The sequence below is a fragment of the Lepisosteus platostomus genome, chromosome 2 (genome assembly GCF_059453375.1).
Source record: "Lepisosteus platostomus isolate fLepPlt1 chromosome 2, fLepPlt1.hap1, whole genome shotgun sequence".
In the NCBI taxonomy this organism is placed as follows: domain Eukaryota; kingdom Metazoa; phylum Chordata; class Actinopteri; order Semionotiformes; family Lepisosteidae; genus Lepisosteus; species Lepisosteus platostomus.
The window spans coordinates 14,561,913-14,584,103 of NC_142612.1; the positions used below are offsets into that span (position 1 = coordinate 14,561,913).

Sequence of the window (22,191 nt, forward strand, 5' to 3'; positions counted from 1 at the left end):
CAAGGCGGTGAGGCAGTAAACATGTCATCCAACTGCTGAACCTGTTGTGCATGTTCTTTGAAGGGCGAAGAGAAAGTCGCCGACAGGACAATTTTTAAAAGACATTATACCTCAGTCTCTGCTGGGGGGGGGGAAAAATTAAACTAGTTTATGTCCTTAGCAAACACTGCAAACATATTCACATGCGGTATATTGACAAAACTGATGAGATTTTTCGCTGTGGAAATTACATTTTGTCTTGCAATTTATCTGCGATATACTGTCAGTGTGCTAATATTAAGGATGTTTTCATAAGATACCAGACGATGTGTTGATCATTTAATCTTTAGTTTTCATTGGTGTCACCAGAAAATTGGAGGGTTTCGAATGAAACGCATCTTTTTCAATCATTTAAAATAAATTGCGAGCTTTGCAGGTCCTAATTACACAGCTGTCATATCACCCCTTACACTGGTTAATCTGAAGTCAGTTTTGAATCCGTGGAACTAACTCATTTTTGTTGGGAGTGTAGGTCTCTCAAAAGAGCAACTTTATAGCTCAGATAGATCAACCTCCGTAACTGATTAATAGAAGCCCCTTGGATTAAAGTGAAAATTGTAAACCTGTTTAATGTGATGCAATCAGAAGAATAGCAAATAAGCCTGGAAGCACACCATTTGACAGTCAAAAAAGTGAAAAGGGCATTTATCTTAAGGCCTTCTCTTTTTTTCTTAAATTATTGTTCATTGAAATATATCTAGATTTTTGGAGGGTAAATAGTCTGGCCTTCAAGTTTCATGCCATGGTAACAGGAGGTTAGGGATGACAGCGTTACACTCTGGTATGTGAACAAAGTTCATACTCCCTGCAAATTGTTGGACAAATAAGAAATTAACTAGAAATCATACAGAACACTCCTCATGGGAAATATACCTGTAGCAATGAGGGATCCTGGGTGAAATGAAAGAAATAAGCTTTTCTTCAGGGACATCAGAATTCATGCAAAGCTGCTCATGAAACATCCTTTCAACTTGAAGAGATAAGTATTTGACTAGCTAAAGCACAGACAACTATAAGGAAAAAAATAATAGTCAAGTTTTTGTGCTCTGCTTTGTAGTCGGGATTAGCTCAATTTTTGTCTCGGCATGCAAACATTTTCTGGGAATTTCGGTCTTGTTTACTGTATGTGCAGGGCTTCCTACGGTTTAAATACAGGCCATACAAATGTGTTAACGCTGACAAAAATTGAACACAATCACAATTTTCAATGGAATCTCTTGCGCATTTGGATTTTGGATCTTTCCTTAAGCTATTTTAGTAGTTGACAGAAAAATGCAGAATTTCCTCGCACCGGACTCATTGGGTCACAATATGGACACAATTCTGTGTCCATTCGCTGCTTGTGAACATTGCATGAGAAACGTTTTCTAAACCTCCATCTTGTAGAGAGTTTAGGTCTCTTAAAAAAGCAACTTTGTAGCTCCGATATCCCTTAGATCAGCCTCATAATCTGTTGATTATGGAGAATAATAAAGATTAATAATCGAAGAATAATTCTAAAGAGTGGAAGCTACTTAATTTTCAAAGTTAAAAAAGACTTACTGCCTCAAAGAACACAAAATAATAAACAGCGCCTCAAAAGCAAAAAGAAGACAATGAAGGCTTGATGCATACAGTAAAAATAGCAAAGCTCTTCCTCAGCCAACATCATGGGTAGCCTACATCTTTGATGAATCCTGTGGGTAATGTATGACTTATGACTTTTTTTAGTATAGTTATTAATTAGTTATTTGTTACGAATTATTGTTTTATAAATGAAGCAGGACTCAACCTGTTGTTAACCTGCATTGCTACCATGGCATTGCTAGATTGTCTGTTCTTTTTATTACATTTTTACAGTTTCCATCTAAAATAGAGCAACAAATAAGAATTTATTCTACCCTGTGTAAGGATACAACCAAAAAATATTACAGTTCTCTAAATGCATGATGAAGAATCAAATTATTAATACTCCTTTTTTGTAGTTTTTCACAAGCAAGGGCCTTTCTCTTTCTCTAACCAAAAGAAGAGAAAATTTTAAAGAAGGTAAATTTGAGTTATTAGTTTGCCAGTTTTAAGAGGTATTCCTATATTCCTGGTCTAATTAAATGTAGTGTATTTTTCAAATTTAGCCTGTTTAGTGAAGCTGGGAGTAACTGAAAATTCAAACTCGAACCTCAGCCGTCACCTCCAGTGGTTCTGATTCTTTACCGCACTAGTTACAATTTTAGTTGGAACCGTAAAGTATTAAAGTTAAAGGTTTTTGTTTTTTTTAATTTGCACCCATGCTGCAACACCATCGTTCCAGTCACTCCCTGACAGAAAAGCTTCATCAGGAGGACAAAGCAAGGCTCAGTCTCAGTCTCTAGGTTCCTCTCCCCAGTGCTGGCAGTTTCCTGACACTGGAGGAGTCATCGGTGCCCTCAGCTTCCTTTCTCTATCTTTGTATCAAGCAGCGAAGGTCACGACAAGAGATTGACAAATCCAGAGCTTTTGTAGTGAGACTCCTGGAGTTTTCAATTAAATGGGCAGTCTCACCTGGCAGCTGAGTCAGAGCAGACGGATGACTAAAATAAGGGCTGGCGGAACGTTTGACATTGATTTGAGCTTTGGTTGCTCTGCAGTGAGGGTTCTGCATGCTTTCGTAGTTGATTTTCCTCCCCGGTTTGATCTCCAGTGTTTCTTCGTGTTGGCCTTCTGCATTGGAATTGTTCTGCCTCTTAGGGGTTTCATTCATTCAGCCACTACATATCTTCCTTACTGAGGAAGAAAGAAACCGAATAAATGTAATCGTAGCATTGTTAATAAGATTCCAATTAATCTTGAACAGCTGTTCGTTCCTGCTCTGAAACGCAGCATGATGTAAATCCCCTCTTTGCTTAGTAGCAGTGATTTGTTAGATGAAATCTAATACTAATTTGTGCCACTGTGGTCATGCCTTTCCTGCCATTTAGATTCAGTGTACTTTATTGTTTGCTATCTTGATGGCAGCGTTACCACTAACTAAGCAGATCTGTGCCTTTTCTGTACTTTGTGTTGGTGAACCAGCAGGTGACATTTTTTCCAACAGATGTCCCAGTATGGTGACAAGGAGCACTTACCTGTAGGTGATGCTGTCCTTCCAGATGATATTAAAGGGTCCTAACTGCTTGGTCATTATAGATCCCATTGCAGTACTCATAAGAGCAGAGTGTTATCCCTGATGCTCTTGCCACATTCCACTATAGAATAGGACAATCTGGCTTTCTTAACGTTTTCACTCAAATCTGTTCTGTCTAGAGCTGCTGCATATCACCCAAATGGGTGCTACACTTCAGTGCGCCTCTTATATCTGAAGCCCTTTAGGATCCATGGGGGATGAAGAGTGCCATAGAAAGAAAATGAATGTTGTGTCTCTATTCTAGTTACTAAATGGAATGTGCATAGTCATGCAGCCATAAGTCCTTCTTCCAAAGTACACAGCAGTCTAGCTCCTAGTTCTGATGAATGATTGCAAACTTTGGGTGGCAGGTTTTCAAGCTATCGGACATGTAGTTTGTGGAAGGAACGCGCTTTAAAAAACACAGTACCTTTGTCATAATATAAGAAGGTAACATTTTTCAAAGACTACTGCTGGAATGTCTACATTTCCTGACTTTTGCCGAATACATTATGTTTTTGAGGATGGAGAAAAGTAATTCTGGGAAAGTCTTCATTTTTTTAAATTTTCTTCAATTCCATATGTAAACATTTCTAAGATGAAATACCTGTTTCTTTAAGACCCATTCATTCCAGAGCTTTATCTCCCTGTCATCCAGGGACACAGGCAGCAGGTCTTTCCTGATAATGCTACAGCAGCTCAGCAGCTGGCGGGGGTTGTTAATATCCGCCGTGGGTTCCCCTCTTCTCTTAGTGACATCGGGCCACTAAAGAAGGCCCATTCAGAGCCTGGAAGTGGCAAAAGCTGACAGAGACCCAACCCATTTCTTCTCGCAGCTACTTGGTCAACGCAGTTAATATTATTAGGGAAAAATCCAAACCTGGAGAACAAGGGGCCATGTTCTAGTCCTTAGAATGTTTTTTGCCTTGGAGCGGTCATGACTGTCATGGAAAATTTAACCATGTCTCGTCCCCTCTCCATTTCTCGGAGAGGGCTTGTTTTGGAGTGTACAGAACCAGGCTCTTATATGCCTCCGTGTTTTGCTTTTGCAGGGATTTGCTGAGCTGCTGTGCTAGGCAGAGTGAGCATGTGGAGTGTGCCGTGGGCTCGAGGGATTTGCTGTTGCTCGGGACCTCAGTCCTGGCTGCCCCATGCCGTCTGCTAACGCCCCTCGCTGAGCTGCACATCCCGGGCCTTACCTCTGGTGGAATTTGTCTTCATGAAGATTCCTGACATTGGTAATGTGATGAATAAATTTGAGGTCCTTGGGATTGTAGGTGAAGGTAAGATTTTTTTTTTTCTACTTGTAAATCATTGATGTGCTGTCAAAAGAAATCTAAATCTGTTCTTTTTCTGAACAATTCTTATTCATAACTTACTGGCTGAGCCCTGGATTCTGGGTTCTGACTTGTTTGTCATGATTCTGAGACCTGTGAATCATCCAAGGCCAATATTTCATAATTGATGCCAGAACACCATGTTATCATTTCACCTGCTTGCTGGAGAAAGCCTATTAAAGAAATTAATAGTTAAATGGTAAGCCAATGTAAATAAAACAGAATTTTAAATGAATAGAATGCTGTATGCAGTCCTTTTCCACATTTGTATGTAATAGGATTGAAATGAACCTTTTCTTCGTTTTAACTTTTCCCACTTTTGAAACTTGGTTTTGGTAGATCTAAAACATATAATAAAGTAATATACACAGTTTTACAAGAAAATTTAGTTTGTCTTGGGAGGTTTTGATTTGAAAACGGTTGTAAGAAAAAATATATTTATAAATAAATGGCTCTCTGTGCAACAAAAAATGTAAAATTGTACATTTTGTAAAATTGTACAAAATTGTAAAATTGTTTTTCCCAAATACACAGTGGAAACACTTTTATTCGACTTCAGGAAAGCGTTAGTCCGGACATCATTAATTACCTGGCTGCAGTTTTATGTGGCAAAAAAAGAAAACGAAGCAATACAGAGGGCTCTGAAACAACAGAACCCTGCTGTCACAGAACATAACACAACATGAAACGTTTTTCAGTCCAGCAGATTTCACGGTCTTGAAAAGGCCCGAGAAAGATGCCAGTGGGCTCATATAGAGTTTTTGAGGATATGCTGAAAATCATTTTTGTCTCTGTGCCCCAGGTAGTCTGTTTATGCGTGAGTTTGCTTAGTGCTTCCACAAAAGGCATCTAATATACACATACCAGCATGTTTAAATGTTTCTGCCAGTAACACTCCAGCTCTTTGTTGCTTATTATCTGAAGAATAGAGTTCTATGGAGTATAGAATTTGGTACCACTCTCTATGTATACACATGGAGAAAATATTTTCATTATATGAGTGGTCCAATAGCTGGGTAAAATACATTGTAGTGCTTTCTGTAGGGTTAATAATGACATCCTGCTTTGGCACCGGGAGAAATGAGAACCAGCTACCAGGCTGTTCTTTTTCTATGATTCCTTATACCGCTGCAGCATGAAAAAATCTTCGCACTTGTTATAGTTTTAATTTCAGACCACTACTCCCATTTCATCTTTCTCAGCTTTTTTTTTTTAATTTTTAGTCTCCTTCTCTCTTTATGCATCTGTTAATGTGTTTTTAAAAGTGTTCGTGCTGTACTATACGTGTTCTTCATGCAGTTACCTACCTGATAAATGCAGATATTTCTTCACATGGAATTGACAAGTGTTGCCCCTGGTTGCTCCTGTCCCTTTCACCTTGTTGGTAAGAGTGTGTTCCTAGATCAGGATAATTCAGAATCCCATGCTTGGTTCCATGCCAGTACTGGTATCTAGTCCTCATTTCCCTTTCACTTGTATCTCACAGGGCTGTCCTGGAATCCATTCCTCAACTCTGACTAATTAGCCAGCATGTCTGCCCATCTGCTAAGGAAATTATTAATAGGTTCAGTGAAACGCTGCTTTTTCCCGTGGTAAACAGTCCTCTCTACCCTCCCCGCCGAAAAACAGAGTATGGGGAGGAAAATGAGAGCAAAGTTCACAAACCGGTTTTCTCTCTCCAAAAGTGCGGCACATTTTATTTACTGCAGGCAGCCATGTTATTGAGCCTCTCGATCTGCTCGTTTGTCAAAAAAGCAGGTTGGAAATGAACAGGATCATGTTCTCCCCTTCCTTCTGTCTCTGGATTTCAGAGCTAGTTGTGGAGGTTTCTGTATAAAATACATGCCAATTCTAGTATGGCACTTAATAAAGTGGATAATTCATATTATTGGATTAATGGAGTAAGAAGAAAAAATTGAAGCTGCACAAAACTAGCAAGCTTTCTAGCCAGGAGAAATGAAGAACTCGGGTTCAGTTAAATTTATTCTGGTGTTTTCTTCTGGGTTGGCATGTAGTTCATTACCACATATTTGACAGTTTATGCTAAATTACTAATGTGGTGGCACAGAGATTGGGAAATGCTCTCACAGATATAAGACGAATATCTCACTGTATTATTAGATTAATTAAAAGGTACATTATGCTTGTTCAAGTAAGTAGTTTGAGGAACTAGATATTACATCATAATAATTAGTGAAATCGGGTAATTTTTTATATTAAGAGTACTTGCTGTAAGCATTCAATATTTGTCAGACAATAATACCAAAATCATACTGTATGCTAAAATTCTTCTAGATATGAAAAACAAGCAAACAACTGTCTGTGTGCAGTCAAAGAAAGAAATTGTCTTGTGGTCTACAATAAAAGATTATATAATTAGTTATATACGTATAATACTCTGTTGGGATTTAATTTTTGTAATTTTGATCACAACAATTCTAAAGCACACACTTGGAAAGAGTAACATAACAGTGTAGACAAAGTATTTTAACTGGAAAATTTCAGTACTTCTGAAACATTCTCCTTAACTAATTGAAAGAACCAAAGTCGTATTAACCCTGGGGCTGTAAGGCCACCCTTCTGGCGAATGTAATTGGAGTTTTTTACTGGAGATAATGGACTGGATGCTCTAAGTGTCCTACCACTAATGCGATTTAAGAAGAAATGAGACTTGGAATTTTTATAGAGCAGCACACTGAAAAATCCAGAGTGCTTATGATGCTTGAAGACTGCCTTTGTAATTCTTTGGCAGACCAGCCTTTTTGGTACCAAGTTGAATTTTCGTGATTGCTGTCATTCATTGCAATAAATGAGTTATACCAGTTAAGGACAATCAGCTGCTCACCTTCTGCCCTGGAAGGCAGCAGGAAAGAGTGATGCAATAGACAATCTGTTCACAACACCTGGTGTGAAGTATGTTTGTAATTAATTAACAGAGCTTAGGTGCAATATTTATCCTGGTCAGTGATGTGATAAAGGGAGGAGGAAGCAAAAGTGTATTCGAGATTAACAGTTGTAGGTAAAGTTTGTGACCATTGATGACTAATACAGTTATTGGTGTATTTCCATCTGTTATCAGAAAGCAGATTCCTGCTGGTTAGGGTCACAGCCACCCAGAAACACCTGCCCACTGCACCCTTAATGAGACACCAATGAGTGCGTCAAAGAGCAAGCACAAGCAGGAGAACAATTTAGCGATGCCAGTTAACCTAACTAACAAGAAGCGCTCAAAGAAAAACAATGAATAAGCACACTTCTCACAAGCAAAGCGCCCTGGTGCAAAGTCAGTCCCAGAACCTGAGGGCTTTGAGGCAGTCATACTAGCTGCCATGTCACTGTTTTCTTAGATACTTTTTCTACAGAATTGAGTTCAGGCGTTTTCTGAAAGTCTGCGTGCAGTTTCCAGAAATTGTGAATTTGACAAATTAAAACTACAGGAATCATGAATGGAATTTGGCTGAAAGTTTTGTTGCTCTGCTTGATTGATTGGGCTGTGATTATTGAATACAGGATTTTCCTATATCTGGTTCTTTAATTGGTTTTTGGATGAAATAATTCTTAATGCAATTGTGTAATCACCCAGTTATTTAGATCGGGAACTGCACTGGAATGGATTTGGAAGCTCAGTAGCCGACTACCCCTGCAATGTGTTAACTATATTATTGGCTATATATGGAATTCAGCAGTCACAAAATGCTACAATAGAATCTTGGGTAATCTTTTAGATTTAGATACGGTGATTTTGAACGTAATTAGAAGGACATCTCTTGCCATATTGCTTAATTTAACATCTTCTAAAGAAAAAAAAATTATGCTAGGAGTGCTCAAGCAGAAACAGAAAATTGAGAACTTCTGATGTTGTACAGGAACCAGGTGAAGCTTATGGAGATAAAGTGTTTGGATTTACTTTTCTGTCTGGCACTGAATGAACCAGAAGAAAATACTGAATTAAGAAACAAGCCCTCTGTTTCCCACTCTCTGGGAGTGAATAAGACAATAGAATTAGGTTCTGCTAAGGTATACCTGTTTAACTCAAAAGCTTTTTTAAGCTGAAGCTATTTAGTGTAGAGTTCAAATGTCAGATGGATGGTAATGGAAATTTGAAGGAATTGTACTCTGTGGCAAAGTAGAAAACTCTCTGGTGAATGGCTACTTCAGGTGTTGTGGAGTTTTTTCACAAGGGGAAACAAGAATAGAGAAATATAAATGTAAAGTTTTTTTTTTTATTTTTCAAGGTGATTGAAATTACAAACAGACTCCCATTGTTTTGTTTTTCTTTCTGTGGGGGAATGTGTTTTTGATTGAAACTGTTCTAGATATACTAAAAACAAATGAGTGTTTCTTTCTGACTTTCGTGTTGAATATAAAGCGTGATTAAATGATCAGGAATGTGACACTACCTTGGCTTTTTTTTGCTGTCAAGAACAGGTGTTTGTGAAGTGCTTTAATTCAGTCTTAATTTATTATGTCTTCTAGCTGTTTATTTAGAGTTTTAATCTTTAAAGCGATTTTTCAAAAGGATTGCCTTGGATTATCCACTTTCTTAATTAAGATAATTGTCAGGGAACTGAGAGTCTGTTCTATGTGGTATGCATCTCTAGCTTTATCTTTGTTTGCATAATGTGGAATGCTTTGAAATATAAATGATCTGCATAATTCACTGTGACAATGATACTGAAAATATCTGCAGATATAAAGATATCTGGAAAATACGTGGAACAAGATGCTATCTTTTATCCCTAAAATTGTGATCAAGTCATCACAGATATTCTGGGACTGTTATTCTTCTACTTGACCAGCATTCTTTCACTTTGTATGTCATCAGTTCACAAGGTGTATATACAGCACAAGTTTTGACAGATTTACATTGCCTCCATGTTTAGCTTAGAGCTGTGAGTTCAGAAAGCAGTTTTTAAACTGTGCTCTTTTTCTGTTAAGTGGCAGTTTATTAAAATGCTGGACCGTTGTGGTGAACTGGGTAAAGTATGGAAATTCAGTCAACCAAAAAGCTTGGTGTGAGTGCAGAAGTCTAAACTGTGTGTTTCTTGTTCCGAGATGGTTTTATTATGCTGCTGAGCCCAGTGGTTTTTCTAGGAGCCGTTATTCTGCACTGCAGTTGGCTGTTTGCTTCATAACACATATCCCATTTAGAGAAGAAGCAATGGAATAGATTTGCTGCATTCCTGGTAATATGAGCAATAGAATGTTTACTATATTGGAGACACTGTATTTTATCAATTCCCTGTGACCAGGGAGAACAGATTTCTTTTTTTTTAACTAAGTGAAGAATGCGCTCAAGGGCAAGGTGTTTTCAGTAAGTTACTTCATAGCTTTGGCTTACATGTGATCTCATTTAATTATCTTTGTATCCCAAGATATCTTTAAAACATCACAATCCATCTTATCTATTAAAATAATATTATGTTATTACATATAGCTACCATTGGTTCATTCACGTTAAAGCTGTGTGCTTTTAGACTGGCCTTAACTAGATATCTTGGATTTTCTTTCACATTTAAATTGTGAGCTTTTGTTACAGTTCATCTGATCATCTCTCTGTGTAGATATACACACTTCCAAACATGTCCCAATTTTTATAAAGCCTTTGAAACTGGAGCTGTACGGACACTGAAGGGAAGCATGATATAGAGCCAGACAGTTTTGGCATTTCAGCTATGGAGGAGTGCCATGCCTACTGCAGTTACTGCCCAGAGAAACTTCTAAAAATACTCCCTATTGAAGCTGTAGAGATGTCTGCAGGTATGAAGTGTGAAGGATGGGACCGTGATGCATTGTGGAGTTTTTTTTAATAGTCCCAAGCAATTCCAGGCTCCCTTCGTTTTATGTTTATTTTTGTTGTTTTAAATGAAATCTTAGAGACCTGCACAAACCTTTTGTTTTATGATGAAAACCTGAAATGAATCAAAAAATGCAATTTTTATTTTAGATGTAATTTCACTGCCTGCTGGCAAATATTTATATAATTTGTAACTAGTTCTTCAAGCTTGCCTCTTTTTTTGAAAGCCATACACCATACGAAGAAGGAAAATACTCGTTGTTTCTGTTGTAGTAATGTGCTGTGTCTGTGGTGCTTGTGTCTTATAATGTAAAAAATACCCTTATTCTTATTTTCTAGGAGCCTATGGAGTGGTACTTAAGTGCAGACATAAGGTAAGTAAATAGTTTTTTTTTACTCTCATGGGTCTGTCTTGTAGCCTTAATGTAATGATACGCAAATTACACAGCTGTAAACAGTCCAATAGATCAGGTGTATATTACTAGAGCATTAAATCTTTTAGCACTTGAAGAAAAGGGATTATAAAGGGTGGATGGTTTTACCTTTAGTACTGCTTGTCAGAGCATGCAAATGGAAAGGACACAATCCCCAGAGTGCTGAGGAAAATTGAGAGGGATTAAAAATCAGAAGTGCACATGTTAAATGAAAGAAGCAGTGCATATTTGATGATGCCTTGAAAGGTTATTGAGTGATGTTAAAAAAGGGGCATGTGTTCCTATCCTGGGGTTTTCATGAGGACAAAAGTCCTCACAAAATGTTGTGTAATTCCGAAAAGGAATAAACATGGTACAGTGTGACTGTTGCATTGATTGTTGTGAAATTGTTTTTGCTGTAAATGTCATTTTTAATCCTAGGACGCTCAGTGTCTTAGATGCACCCCCTGTCTGATGTACAGAAAGCAACTGATTAGACAACATAGTGGCTGCCTGACATGGTACATTCTGATGTACTTGCTGTGCACCGTACAGGGGTGTTTTGCCTGTGTTCTGAAATCTGATGTAGTGTTATGTCAGTGAGTAGTGCAAGGTCACAACTCGCCTATCTGTGGTGAACGGTCTTGGTTCTAATTCTTGCACATAGCTGTGGAAAATAGATCATTGCTTTAAATATCTTCTTTTAACAGCTGTTTGAAAGAGGACAAGTGTGCACTACACCTTGCAGAGGAGAGGAGCTCGTTTTGCTCATTTTTATTTTTCGAGTTTAATGATCTATGTAAGCTCCAAGTCTCTTGTCAAATATTCCTAATTGCTTACGGGATAAAGCAATGGAAATAAATGTTACAAGCAGTTTCTGCAGTTCAGAACATAGTTGTAGTAATTAATCTCAGCCATATTAACCTCAAGTCATTAAGCTTATCAAAGGGTTTTGTAGGTTTGATGTTTCAAAAATTCTTGGGATCCTTAGCAAGATGTTGTCACCATAATTAAGATTTCTTCTTTTTTTGCAACTGATATAAACCAAATGGTTGCTGCCACAAAACCCTAGAAACGGACACCTCCCGATGCTTAAGTCACAATCTTCTCCTCTGTTGGCTTCTTCAGGCAGGTCTGTCTGCGAAACATAAAGCTGCCGCACGCTGTATTGTGTAATGACTTGCAGTGCTATGCATGACACCCACTCTGCTCTTAGCTTTTCTTCATTTGCAACACCCCCAGAAAACCCTGACAAAACCTGCGTCAGTGTAAGTGTTACAGCAGTGCGCTCTTACATTACAAACACACTATAGAATAAGGCCTTTGTTGCTTGACAGGACAGTGTTACAGTCTTTATTTACTGGTGGCATGTACTAAAGTCTGAGGACTGTCTCTGAAAATCTATATAGTGCTTAAATTAATATATTAATGTAAAGCTTTCATTTACTAGCTAAAATTACAGGATTGCCGGTTTTCTTTTTTTGTTTCTGGCAGCACCTCTTCTGTATCAACATTTGTATAAATAGCTTTTCTGTACAGCTTTTTTATGCATAAAATGCACAGAAAGGAAGCACTATGCTGATTGACTAGTTCATTTTTGAATGTGATGGACAAGTATTACATTTTAAGCTTGGAGACTTATGCTGTGCTCAGGCCTTTCTCTGTACTTCCAAATGTACTTTCTGCATGGTGAACCACTGGGCACTGTTGAGGCAACTGTGTGCCCTTGTATCTCTGGTTACTGGGTGTATTCTAGTAAAGAGAAGGTTTTGCATTAATTTAAACATTGTTTATTAATATTAATAAAGCTCAGCTTCTTATAAATGCTGGTGATCATCCTGATTTCTGTGGTGGAAAATAGAACTCTCACCTCACAGCTTCATTCTTGAAAAGAAAAATGAACTGCAGGGCATTTTTCATAAAACCCACCATCTGTTTTTCCTGGGAGGTAATGACTGTTCCCATCTCCCATACCAATGTGCTTTTCTAGTTCAGAAACGGGGTTTTCTGGCATAGTAATTGCATTGGCTAGTGCCATAAGAAAACCTTTTCCATCATTTGTGTAGACTGAAAATGATTCCCTCAAAAATCAATGATGGTGTTTGTATGCTGTTTGTGTCTGACATGACAATTTTGTTCCTCAACGTTATTATATGTACAGTTTAATATGTATTGTAGTAAAGTCTGGGAGCAATTGTGTTGTAACGTAGGTACAAATCAACTTGACATTCGTCATGATTTTGTTAAGGCTAGTTCCTTTAATCTAAAGAGTGATTATTTCTCTCTCAAGCAAATTTAATTCTTAGCCAGTAGCTGGACATTGGGCGGGATCTTGGGGCAGTCCTTGTAGTTCACAATTTCCGTACAACTGTATCATCACTATAATATATAGGAATGGCCCTTTAGTTGGTGGAGTTTCCTTTGCATTCAGTTAATTGTATTGTTAAAGGTTTATTTCATGCTGAAAGGAAAAGAAAAGAAATGTTTCAGCTGTGGGGCGTCTTCAGGTGGCCAAAACGTTGTCTCTTTTTTTTCCCTTTCAGCATGGAATAAACCTTAACCTGTTCCTTTGCAGCCTACAGTATGCCTGCTGACTCAGCTAACTACCTGCAAGAATTGTATTGTTGTCATTTTGCCCTGGGTTTCAAGGTTTATTTCTTGAGAAGTTGCAGGTTTGGAAGTCAAACTGCCCGTATGTGTGCAGTACTTTCCGTAGGTTGCTGTTGAAGTTTACATTGGCAGTGAAGTGTATCATCTGATATGGCTTTTTTTGCTCTGGACTGACCGAGCTGAAACTGTTCATTCCATTGAGTAAGGTGTACTTTTAAAAAGCATATGGCTTCTGTTAATGATAACTAACTTCTGCCTGGAGCAACTTCTGTTGCTTGATTTTCAAATGACCCTCAAACAGTTTTATACTGGAAAAATAGAAGAGTGATTTCAAGTGTGAATCAGCTCAGGCCATTAGAGTACATCTATAATACTACATTGAAAAGGGCCTTTTTACTCGCTCTAGGCCAAATTGTTCGATAGGCTGTAGTAGGCATTCCATTACAGTTCTATAGAGCGAGGTACGAATTTCATCCTAATGGTGGAATAAGCAACATGCTAGTGAATAATAGAGTAGTTGCATGTCATGGCGCCCTTTTTATTCTTGATAACAAAAAGACATTGATTGGTTCCCGAGGCAGAAGGAAACCAAATCAATCCTAATGTATTCTAGTTTACAGCTGTTACCAATTTTCACACCCAGGCTAAGAAGCAATACTCAGCACATCAATGAAGGGTCAATCGAATTGCATTAATCATCCTCTATTTAGCATTGTTTAAAAGGTTCTAAACGAGGAGAGAAAAAGAGAAATTGTACATGTTTCCTGGAGAACCGAAGTCCGAAGCAGACCTTGATAAACCTATGCTTGTCATTTTAAGCATCTTTTTTTGCTAGTGGACTTGCCCAAATTCATGCATAAATGAATCACTTTTTAACAGCAATTAATGATTTATCACACAGCTTGCTGGTGAGGAATTCCTTTCTTATTTGCACACTAAAAGAATAATGAAGCATTTTGATAAAGGAGTGTAGGGATGGTGTGATTGTCGTTGTCTCACTTAACTTTTCTGAGTTCCTGGCAGAGAGTGGTGTATTATGTAGTAAGAAGTCGAATCTAACCGTTCTTTGATTTTACTGCAGAACAAATGAATATAGGAAAAGGTACACGAAGGACGTTGAGAAGGAATTTGCTGTTCTTCTACACAGATGTGATGTTTTTTGTAACTCATTGAGAAGACTTCGGTAGCTAGAAAAATCTATTGCAGGCATGGCAGAATGTCAGGCAAGGTGTACAGAGCAAGGTGGATTTTGGGCTAAGGGTTGCGAGAGGCTTTGTACCCTCCACTTGCCTTGAGGAAAAATATACCTCCTGTAGAAGAACCTGAATTTATCACACCCGTTTTTTTTATGAGCCTCAACATATACAAATGTGAGGAAAATGTAAGAATCAGTTTGTCTTAAGAATACTTAGGACATCTGCACCTGAATTAAAGCTATTTTCATCTTAATCTAGGAATAAGTTAGGTATAGGCTGAACTTTAAGCCTGTTACACCACTTGATCGTAAGTAATCTTTCAGTTATAGCTGGGCTTTAAATCAGGCTCTATGAAGGGTAAGCTTATAAATCAGTCTTTGCTGTGGACTCTGTGGAATCCAGTGTTTGCAGCTTAAATTATTTATCCAAGCTAAAGAAAAAGTAAGAAAATGGGCATATTTGGGTATATATTGTCTAAAGACTCTTAAAGTCGCAGTATCAGTGGGAAAACAACAACAACCCGCAATATCAACCACAGCTGTAATTGTGGTTTTGGTGCTGTGCTCAGTTTTGCTTCTAGCAGTTTGCTGGTTTGCTTATCACACTGGAGATCTTCTCAGCTTTTGATGGCTGCTGACTGCTGTTTAAATATCTGAATCATGGCATCACTGTAAAGCAACTGTTTTGGTGGAGGTCCCCACAAGTGCTTCCTAAGTTTGTTGATGCACTTTAAAACAATTTATTTCAAGTGTTCTGCTTTTTTGCAAGTTGTTACTTATGCCATTGTTCTGTGTAGAATTTAGGGTGCTTCTGTGTTTATGTACTGTAGCAAAACTAGCTTTACAGTTTCACTGTCTGAAAAGTTGGGTTTCCTTTTTCTGGCAATTCGTGCATCCAGTATATAACCTGAATCTACAAATGAAAAAACTGAATGGTAATTAAAGTAGTGCATGTTTATGCGATAATACTTGACAGAAAATATATACACTAGTTAGGTGTAGCCACAGTAATTGAAATATTTCTGTCAGGTGTAAGAAGGATTTGTAAGGGGTGGAGTTGGTGGAGACCTGTGCCAGGTCCCTGGGGAAAAGGCCAGACTCTGGGTAAGTGAGCACAAACCCTTGAGGATGGGATTTTGTGAAACAAAGGAGTGAGGAAAGCTTGTACAGATCCGCATTTGAAGGTAAAATAGAACAGTCGTGTAGCCCTGTCGTTAAACCCACAGAGGAATTGAATTCAGACTTGGAAGAAGTAGCGTGACTTGTTTTGATTAGCTGGTGTTACGGGCTGGTATATACGCCTTGTGTCTGAACAGTCTTCACCGGGCACCTTGAGTGAGGCAGCCTTTCGCATGCTAGAGGGAAGTCCCAGGGGTACCAGGAAGCGTGAACAGCATCTTGACTTGACTGCTGGAAAGGCCAGAAATAAAAATGAAAAATAATATTTTTCAGGCTATCTCATAGATTTATCTCCTCGTTTCATCTACAGAGCAGAAACATTTCTTCTGTTTACAGTACCAGCTCAATGTTTTGTATCTTGTCATGTTCTTTTTCTTCGGTTCAGCTGAAATCAAACCTTGACAGCGTTTGAAGCTGTATAATTGATTATTGAACCATTTAACACTTACTTTTTCTCCTCATTTGGCTCCTAGGAACGATGTGATTCATATCTTGAACAACCGGCAAGCGTGTCCTGTTTTTAATTCTCTTTTGCGCACTGTATCTGGTTTTGGATAACGCCTTGGATTTCTGTACCTGTGTGCTTCTGTTACGGAAAGATAAAAACAGAAGAAAACATTGTGCAATTTCCATGCAAGCATTGCAGTGAGCACAAGGAAGAAAATCTAAAAACAGACTCCTGTTAATACCTCAAAAGGTGTAATTACCAAGCTGCATGATTCTCCTTTTGATTGAACCAATTTCCAAAGGCAGCTGCACACACCAAGATTTTCATTATATGAAAACATTTCTAGTATTTAGATTAAGTCTTGATTATTTTTACACAATATGCAATTAAAAAAGAGCATACACACAAGTATGACTGAAGGAATTGTCAAATACATTCTTATATATTCATTATAGTTCTGAAAAGGCTGATCTTTGTTTATTAAATTTAGTTTTATTGATCATTTTTTACCTCCCAATTTAATCTTGCAGGTGTTAGTCAGCTCCGTGTTACTGCTGTGACCCTTACAGGTTCACAGATGATGCTATAAGAGCCATGGATTCTTTTCTGAAAAGGCACCCTTGTCTGACAATCATCCCAAGCATTGCTGCCTCGGAGAGTTGGGACCCTGGGTTCAATTCTGGACCTGGGCTGGAATTTGTAAATTCTCCCCGCGTTTGTGTGGGTATCCTCCTACAGTCCAAAGACATACTGGCAAGTGTGTGTATTTGTGTCCGTGTGCTCTGCGATGGACTTGCGCCCTGTCCAGGCTTTATTCTGCCATGTGTCAGTTGCTTGCTGGGATAGGTTCTGGCTCTCCCGCAGCCCTGCATTAGATGAAGCAGTTAGAAAATGGATGGATATAAAAAAACTTCATCTGTTTGGTAAAAATGTAAGGAAATGTGTACACACCCACACACTGAATTAAAAACGGCAATTGTACAGTAAGCTCTAGATGTTTGAAGTTTGCCTATGTTACCCCAATATCATCAAGGCTTTCCAAAGAATTTAAAAATGGTCTCTTTTAGGTGGATTTATTTATGGTTTGACGGCTTTAAAATTTGCTTTCAGATTTCCAGCTTTTTACTCTTTGAACATTTACAAAACTGCTTGAACTATCAAAACTGACTGGAAACTAACAACATTTTGCAGAAATACCACGGTGAACATCTTCTTACAGTAGTTAATTGCAGATAAATTTGAGGTGATGGAACTGAAATGAACACTTGGCTGGAGTTGTAGATGATCACTACCTTGGTCACTATATACTGTAAGCATAAATCTGAAGCACCCTGCTGTTCTGGGGGGTTGTATTCAAAGAGATTTAGATACAATTCAAGACTGAGCAAATGCCTATCAGATTTGTTTAATACGTTTAATATGTTTAATGTAGACAGCTGCAGAGGGTTACATGGAGGTAACAGAAACATTGTCTATGCATAAAAGATGGGGAAACACTGAGTTTGAAGAAGCTGTGTATATACACAAGTTTGATGTTTGTGCTGACTGCTTCTAGACAGTGGGGGATGTAATAAAAAGCTAAAAAGGATGATGGGATATATGGCTGGAAGTGCTGAATTTAAATGAAGGAAAGTTATGTTAAAATTGTGCAATGAGAACTCTTTTGGATTCATTTGTACATTTGTTCACCACTTTTACAAGAAAAAGATAAGCTACAAAAAGAAAGCACTCTTTTAGCAACTGATGTCTGGTTTCCTTCAATAAATTGCAAGGATGTGATCCTTGGATCTATTAGGGTCTCGTAACCAAACAATCTAGAAATGCCAAATGCCTCACACTTGTAACCTCTTTAGTTTTCTTCTGAACATTGTGGTATTCTGGATGGCTAAACAGAGGAATGAAAAAGCAGCTTGTTAAAGCAAAAAAAAGTTCTGTGCATGCTTTTACATCAATTTATGCCCTGAAACAGACTTTTTCAGAAAACGAAAACATAATCAAATATTTCATGAGGACAGAAGGTTTTGGGTGATGGCTCTTTCAAAGCCGTGGCAGTGATCTAGGTAGTGTGTCAGATATTTTGTGTGGAAGGAATAAAGGAAAATAGTCTCCTGTAGGAAGGAATCTACTGAGACTGCTTGTAAAATAAGATTTTGTGAAATAGGTTAGAGTATGTTTTTCCATAGTGTGCAAGGCCAGGCAGAATTCTAGCTTGCAGCTCCTTTAATGTGGTCCAAGTTGGCTCCTGCAGGACTCCACAAAGAGAGTGGAGAGCAGGGAAGGAGCTGAGAAGCTGGCATAGCCCCTCAGGAACCCTGTGCAGACTGTGGAAATTAAAAATTTGGACAGTCAGCGGTATGTATTACTATAAACGGGGACTCTGTTGCTAAAGCACCATATTAAATTTTGATCGCGCTTTGATCTTGGCAGCTTGTGCCCTTTACTTCACCTTCGTGCTTGGCTGCAGGCTGCTCTTTGGCTGGTGGTTTGTGTAAATGACGACAAACCGGTCTGTGGTACTGTTCTCTTTGTGGGACATATGTTTCAAGTGTAACACGACCCTTATCTGTGGAAATTGCTTTATTTAACCTCTGTTTGGCTGGAAGAGCCGCTGAGAATAAACTGCTTTTTAAGGGACATTTCAACAAGGTGACCCTAAGCTCTTTAGGTAACACTTTTACATGAAATAATCTGCCCATTCTCCTACGCAGAGAATTGTGTATTCTTCTCATGCTTTTTTCCTTAAATTCACTGCATAGGAAAAAGGCAGATTTTGGAGGATAATGTACTAATTATAACTTTTGTTAGTTTTAGCATTGGAAATGCTAAAATATCTAGCATCCTGCCTTTATCTCCCAGTAGGAGGGAGTGGCCATAAACATGGTATACACTCAGCTCAGAGGCAGGTTTTGAATTCAGAATCTAGGCTGGAGCAAGAAACGGAGTCTCATCAATTCCTTTCTGTCTAAGCAGGGTATTAAATCACTCTCTGAATGGTTAATCAGTTCCTGCAAATTTCAGTTTAAGTTAAGCACCCTCAATCAGGACATGTTTCTCTCCTGCCTAGTTGTGTTTTCAATTGTTCTTCACCCTGTACACTGAGCAAGATCACCAACCCGCTTGTGAAAAAAATAGGAACTGTATCTCCTGATTGTTGTCTCATTTTCAGAGAATATTTATTATATTACAAGGCTACTGCTATCTCCTTTTTATCTAAATAATTGTTGCGCATCTAGTGTAATTTTTTGTCAAGCAGTCCTGTTTAAATTTAAACCAGAGATACAAAAATATAATTATTGAAAAGAAAGCTGAAACCTTAAATAATGCAGTGGCTCACATTTGAGGTTTATTATGCCTGCAATAGTAATCCCTGTACTTAAACATAGTTTAAATGTTCTATGTTAGAAATCACAGTGGATATGGGCATCTGATAAACAAATAAGAATAAATTTGGTCATAGCAGTACACCTGCACGGATGAGAATATTTTTCCATGTACAGAAAATCATAAATGTAAAAAAGTGTTATCAAAAAAAGATGCATAAGAAATGGCACCATTAAACAACATTAACAGACCCTGTTAACATCTGACCATTGTTTTTACCTTGTTGTATTGTGACAACAGTCAGCGGGTTTTGTACACACTTGAGCAAAGCATTCCACTTTGACTGCTCCTATAAAAACATCATCCAGAAAAATCAACAAAAACAGACAAATTATGAAGCAGGGTTTTAGGGATCTGTATGGTCAGCTTCAAGAGAATGTCTTTGATTGTAAACACAGAAGGGATCCACATTTTGTTTCTTGAGTACTGTAGAACAAGAAAACCAGTAGCCATATCACTCTGCAACTCACAACTGGCAGCCCACTGAAGATAAGCAGGTGTGAGCCTGGTCAGTACCTGGATATGAGACCTCCTGGGAAAAACCAGCTGCTGCTGGAAGAGGTGTTAGTGGGGCCAGCAGGGGGCGCTCACCCTGCGGTCCATGTGGGTCCTTATGCCCAAGTATAGTGACGGGGACACTATACTGTAAACAGGCGCTGTCCTTCAGATGAGATGTAAAAAAAAAAATCCCAAGGCATTTCTTGAAAAGAGTAGGGATGTAACCCCGGCATCCTGGCCAAATTTCCCATTGGCCCTTACCAATCATTGCCTCCTAATAATCCCCATCTATGAATTGGCTTCAGTACTCTGTTCCTCTCCCCACTGAGAGCTGATGTGTGTGGTGAGGGTACTGGCGCACTATGGCTGCCGTCGCATCATCCAGGTGGATGCTGCACATTGGTGGTGGTGGAGGGGATCCCCATTACCTATAAAGCGGTTTGAGTGGAGTGTCCAGAGAAGCGCTATATAAGTGTAAGCAATTATTATTATAATCATAAATCACACAAACTCTTATACAAGGTTACCTTTATTCCATGGTTGATCTACAGCATCCTAGAAATAGAATGTACCTAACCCTGCACTTGAAGACCAAGGATTACTGTTATCTGTTAAGATACTATGATGCATTCAATCTCACACTAACTTTTTCCAGCATAGAAACTTCTGTAAAGATTCAGATACTGCAGATCTTTTATTGTGCCAATGTATGAACCACACAAAGCTGTTTAACGTTTTTTGGGCAATCTCAGAATAGTGGAATATTGTTCCTAAATTCAATGCATGTTTCTCTGATGCAGCCTTTGCAAACATTTAACAGATTCGATTTTTTTTCTTTCAGTCAGTTTCTTAAGGACCTTTGCATTTTTTACATAATCATGTCATATTTAGGGATTACAACAATTAAAGTTTAACTGATTAAGTGAGAACAGTGAATCCATTATGCTGGTAGTCACAACTGAGTCATAATGGACTTGGTGTTTTTGCTGATCTAGTCTTCCTCCTTTTGAAAGCACGTCGTCACCAAGACCAAGGATAGCGCAGGAAACAGAGCACAAAACCTCATCAGGAGCCGCTGTCTTTTAGTACCTCTGCTGTCTTGGTCTACAATGAAAAGAAAAACTATTATTTTCTTTAGACTGTCTGAGGTCCTTTACAGTAACTGAAAATGACACTACAAAGAAATCAATGCAATTTATGTGATTGAAATGTGCAGTAATTGGCATATGAGAATGGTGGACTTTAATGGTTTACAGTGTATGATTAAAGTATGTGGTATTCCTTTCAATCTGGTGATGAACGGTGCTGAGAGACTGCCTAGAGGCTTGGAGAAAATGCAGTAAGTAAAGTAAAACTACATTTCTTTTTCTTTACAACTTGAGTAAGTAAAACCAAAGAAGTATAACTGTTTCTACTGCTTGAACTTTACACTACAACCATTGTTACTAATTATTTTCAATGGGTTTTATTTTTGAGTTTCAAAAGTTCTGAAAAAAAAAATAGAATAGTGTCCCTAGTGTTCTCATAAAGTTTAAAGTTTGTGCCAGCTTGAATTGAGAATTCCAACCATCTGCATTTCTACAGTTATCTACAATTCTGCATTTTAATTTATTGTCACATAGAACTAATTCCTGAATTAACTGCTGCGTCATTAAGGAAGTGCTTTAAAAAAGCTATGGACATTTCTTTATCATATTTGTCTTATTATTTACAGGCCTTTTTATTTTTTAGGTATACAGTAATGTAGACAAATATCTTAAATCATATATAGAGCATCAACATTCTGGGTTCCTCCAATTTCCATTGAATGCTGAAGGCGGAAAGCCGAGCGGAACTGAATTTACCATGTGAAGTCAAATATGTCTGGGCGCTAGCTGCGGACAGCTTCGATGATCTCATGCAGTAAATGATGCAGTAAAGACTTTGTTAGCTAGTTCAGCTACGTTTGTTAAGCTGTGAAGCTAGGCCTGTTTTCCTTTGACTCAGGCTTCACACAAAGAAAAGATGCCACAGTTATATTGAGCATCAAGAGAACCTTATTACTCGCTTCACGTGTACTGTATATGGTTGAAGTATATGGATTTAGAGTATTGATTGTTTTTGTTCTGTGTCATTCTAATTAGTTGAACATTTGAGACTGACAATAATATGCTTGAGTGGCTTTCACTATTGCCTT

General features: G+C 38.2%; 1 protein-coding gene across 7 annotated transcripts in view; it reads left to right on the forward strand.

The window, feature by feature from the left end:
* The window catches only part of LOC148675986 (cyclin-dependent kinase-like 5), a 98,261-nt gene that overhangs the window by 12,665 nt on the left and 63,405 nt on the right, over positions 1 to 22,191 (forward strand). For all 7 annotated transcript variants that reach the window (XM_088599562.1, XM_088599607.1, XM_088599596.1 and 4 more), the window contains exons 2-3: positions 4,210 to 4,440; positions 10,631 to 10,665. In XM_088599562.1, the coding sequence (XP_088455688.1) occupies positions 4,377 to 4,440; positions 10,631 to 10,665 (99 nt within the window). In that variant the 5' untranslated portion in view covers positions 4,210 to 4,376. The remainder of the gene's footprint in view (positions 1 to 4,209; positions 4,441 to 10,630; positions 10,666 to 22,191) is intronic.